This window comes from Octopus bimaculoides, chromosome 11, assembly GCF_001194135.2.
Source record: "Octopus bimaculoides isolate UCB-OBI-ISO-001 chromosome 11, ASM119413v2, whole genome shotgun sequence".
Classification (NCBI taxonomy): Eukaryota; Metazoa; Mollusca; class Cephalopoda; order Octopoda; family Octopodidae; genus Octopus; species Octopus bimaculoides.
The window spans coordinates 10,148,573-10,152,531 of NC_068991.1; the positions used below are offsets into that span (position 1 = coordinate 10,148,573).

General features: G+C 36.7%; 1 protein-coding gene across 1 annotated transcript in view; it reads right to left on the reverse strand.

The window, feature by feature from the left end:
• LOC106870489 (dynein axonemal heavy chain 12) overlaps nt 1-3,959 on the reverse strand; it is a 262,917-nt gene that overhangs the window by 137,776 nt on the left and 121,182 nt on the right. The window contains exon 41 of the mRNA XM_052971523.1: nt 184-345. Coding sequence (XP_052827483.1) covers nt 184-345 — 162 coding nt within the window. The remainder of the gene's footprint in view (nt 1-183; nt 346-3,959) is intronic.

The window sequence follows — 3,959 nt, forward strand, 5'->3', positions numbered from 1 at the left end:
TATATATATATATATATATTAGATAATAAAATGAATGGTTTATACCTAGTAACTTACTGGTAAAACAAACAAAAACGAAATACGGCCATACTCTATGATAGAGAATGATGCCGGAAGGGTAAACAGCTTATACTGAGCCGAGTTCTTACAAAGAAGCTATAATTGAAAGAACATAAAACAAACCTCTAAAATTTCACCTTTCTCTTCGGCTGTGAAGAGATTGGGAACAGCTCCAGTGTTGAGAAGACTGTCGATATCTTCTAGAAATCTCTCCTCTTTGATTTGCGTGTCAGTGATTAGGAATGATACAGGCTTGTTTAGACCACCAGCTTCTTTTAGTACACTCTAGAAAGACAGAACAAGAGGGAAGAAAGAATCATATTCAAAATGAATGCCATAAATGGAAGAATTCAGTTAAGTTATAAGGAAAATCTCAATGTTGTTACTAGCACAAATTCAATTTTTCTGAACCTACAGTCCCTTATTATGTCACTGAAATAAAATAGGTTGTGTGTGTGTGTGTGTGTGTGTGTGTGTGTGTGTGTGTGTGCATCCATTTTATTTTGTTTTGGTTTTCTTTCTTTTTTTCTTGGTTGGGGTGATAGGGCTAATGCATGTTGTAAGGTCAGTCTTCAGATCTTGCTGATAAAAACCAATGACAGAAATTCCCTGTGAAATAAAGCTGACAAAAAAAGCCTCTAAGTGGTTGCACAACATTCTATCCTTTGTCATTCTACTGCAAAAGGCTAAAAGTCCTGAGATTAGCCTTCAAAAATCGTCCAGTGTCTTTCTGGGTCTTTTTCTCTTCCACCAGATCCATCAATATTAAACCCATAGTATTTCTTTTTGCAACTGCCCTCATTCATAGGCATCATATGCCCATACCAACACAGTCTTCTCTCCTGCACACTACATCCTGACTCCACTTAACCCAGTTTTCTCTCGACACATTTGTACTTTGTCATTCATGCACACTGATGTTACATAACCAGCAGAGTACGCTAGCTTCAGTTCTTTCTAGTTTTCACAAGTCCTCTGCATTTGCAACCATGCAGCATTGCTGTTCATACACAAGCATCATACAATCTGCCTTTCACTCTGAGAGAGAAACCTTTTGTTACCAACAGAGGTAATGGCTCTCTGAACTTTCTCCAGCCTACTCTTATTCTAGCAAAAATACACCAGTTGTTAAACAGTGTGTGAATGTGCATGTATGGGGAAATACACACACGCACACACACACACACACACATACAAACACACACACACACACACACATACACACACACACACACACACATGGCAGGCTTTCACACAGCTTCTGTCTATCAAATTCATTCACAAGGCTTTTGTCTGCCTGGGGCCATAGTAGAATTCACTTGCCCAAGGTATCACACAGTGGGACTGAACCCAAGACTATGTGGTTGCAAAGTGACCTTCTTAACAGCACACTCTATCTATCTATCTATCTATCTATCTTTCTTCTTACCTATCTCCCCCTCTCGTTCTTCTTCCTTCTGTTCTCCTTGCTTCTCCCCTTCACTGCTATATCTCTCTCTTAGTCTTTCTCTTGCATACTTTTCTAAATTTCTGACAACCTAACCCTCAGTTTACCAATTTATTTTTCTGTCTCACAACACATAGTTCTAGATATCATTTTAATGCATCATACATCAAATATGTTTACATTAACCTAAACATACACCACTCTAGCTTTCTACCTGTCTCACCACTAAATTTATTTCTTGTTAGCTATTTAATAGTTTATATATAAAACAAGTTAATACTAACTTGCCCAGCTATCTGTTAATCAATCTATCTCTTTATCTCTGTCTCACCACATATACATTTTTGGTTATCTTTATAATGTTCCAGGCATAATGTGATATAGTGTTGTCAAACCTTTCACTCACACAATTCTGATATTTAAAACTTGTTTCATTACATCTATATAATTCTTCAAACAGTTTGTTGAGATTGTATACATACATACATACAAGTATGTATGTATATATTATGTATCTTTACTTTCATATATGTATATGTATGTATATATATGTATGCGCATATATATATATGTATATATGTATGTATGCATATATATATATTTACTCCCTGTATTAAAAAATAAATAAAACTTGCTTTATTCATATACATACATATATATATATATATATACATACACACACACACACATATATATATATATATATATATATATATATATACAAACATATATATATATACACACAGATATAAACATACACACGTACACACACATATATATATTTAGTACATTAGTGCATTTTCAACTCTTATTTTTCTTATCTCTCTCTTTTACACACACACACATGTATATATATACATACATATATACACAAATATTTACACATCTATACATCGTTTTCTCAACCAAATCACTCTTCAGCTCACAGCGTTTGCAAAGTCTACAATCATTGTCTTTGCTTCTCCTCAACAACACAATGCCAGAAAAGGAAGAAGAAGAAGAAGACGAAGAAGAAGAAGAAGAAGAAGACGAAGAAGAAGAAGAGGCGGTGGCGGCGGATGCAGAGGAGGTGGTGGTGGTGGTAGTGGTGGCAGAGGAGGAAGAGGAGGAAGAGGAGGGGGGGGAGGAAGTGGAGGAGAAGAACAAGAAGAAGAAGACATACAACATGAATTCCTGCAAGTGAAACACCTTTCATTGGAGATTCCTGAAAGCAAACACAATGTCAACCGCCCACCAAAATAGAAACTGTGAAGAACAACAGCAGCAACAAAGCCCTAGGAAAGAAATAAACAGCAAAGCTTCCAGCAAATCTTCTTCTTTTTTTTTTTTCCCCTCCATTCAAGAGACTATCAGAGTTACATGAGAGCCTTCATATTTCATGTCTGTTAAGAAAATTCAAGGCCAGTGTCTTAGTAGCAGATGGATTGGATAATGGAACGCATTGTTTCACTTATGGGCATCCATATGAAGACTCGTTCAGCTGTGGCTGGAGGTTATTACACTTCATATAGTTAACCCTTGACATAGGACTAACTAGAAACGTTGTTTATATTTAGTATTTGGTTATGTCTGAAATACACCCTCAGACGAAGTATCTAAGTCTGAGAGGTGCTATTATTAATAAGATTATAATTCTCTGAACTATTAACCCTTGTCTTAAGAGTGTATAGCTTCAATACATACACTTACATGAACATTGTATAAGTACAGTATGTATATACAAACAGTGAAGTTGTGCAGCTTAGTGGTTGGGGGTCTTTGGCTCACAACTGTAAGGTCATGAGTTCAATTTCTGGTGACACATTATGTCCTTGAGAAAGACACTTCATTTCACATTGCTGTAGTCCAATCAGCTGGCAAATACAGGGTGGCCCAAAAGTAGGTTTACAGTTATTCAACTATCTCTTTCACATTCATATATTAACAGTTTAGATCTTCGTTATAACAAAAAATATGAAACTATTATTCTATGCTAATTTAGTTATTTGTAAGATAGAAATTTAAGTGTAATGAAATGCTTTAAAAGAAATTTCAAGTGCTTACATGATAACTGTACACCTACATTTAGGCCACCCTGTATGAGTTGTACTTGCATTTCAAAGAGCCAGTCTTGTCACATTCTGTGTCATGTTGAATCTTCCTGAGAACTATGTTAAGGGTACAAGTATCTGTGGAGTGCTTGGCCACATGCATGTTAATTTCATTGATTGGATCAACTGGAACCCTCAGCAATGTAACCGATGGATTGCCAGTACATACACATATATATTTACCCAGTGCCGCTGGACTGGCTCCTGTGTAGGTGGCATGTAAAAAACACCCTTTTGAGTGTGGCCGTTGCCAGTACCGCCTGACTGGCCCTTGTGCCGGTGGCACATAAATGCACCCACTACACTCTTGGAGTGGTTGGTGTTAGGAAGGGCATCCAGCTGTAGAAACTCTGCCAGATCAG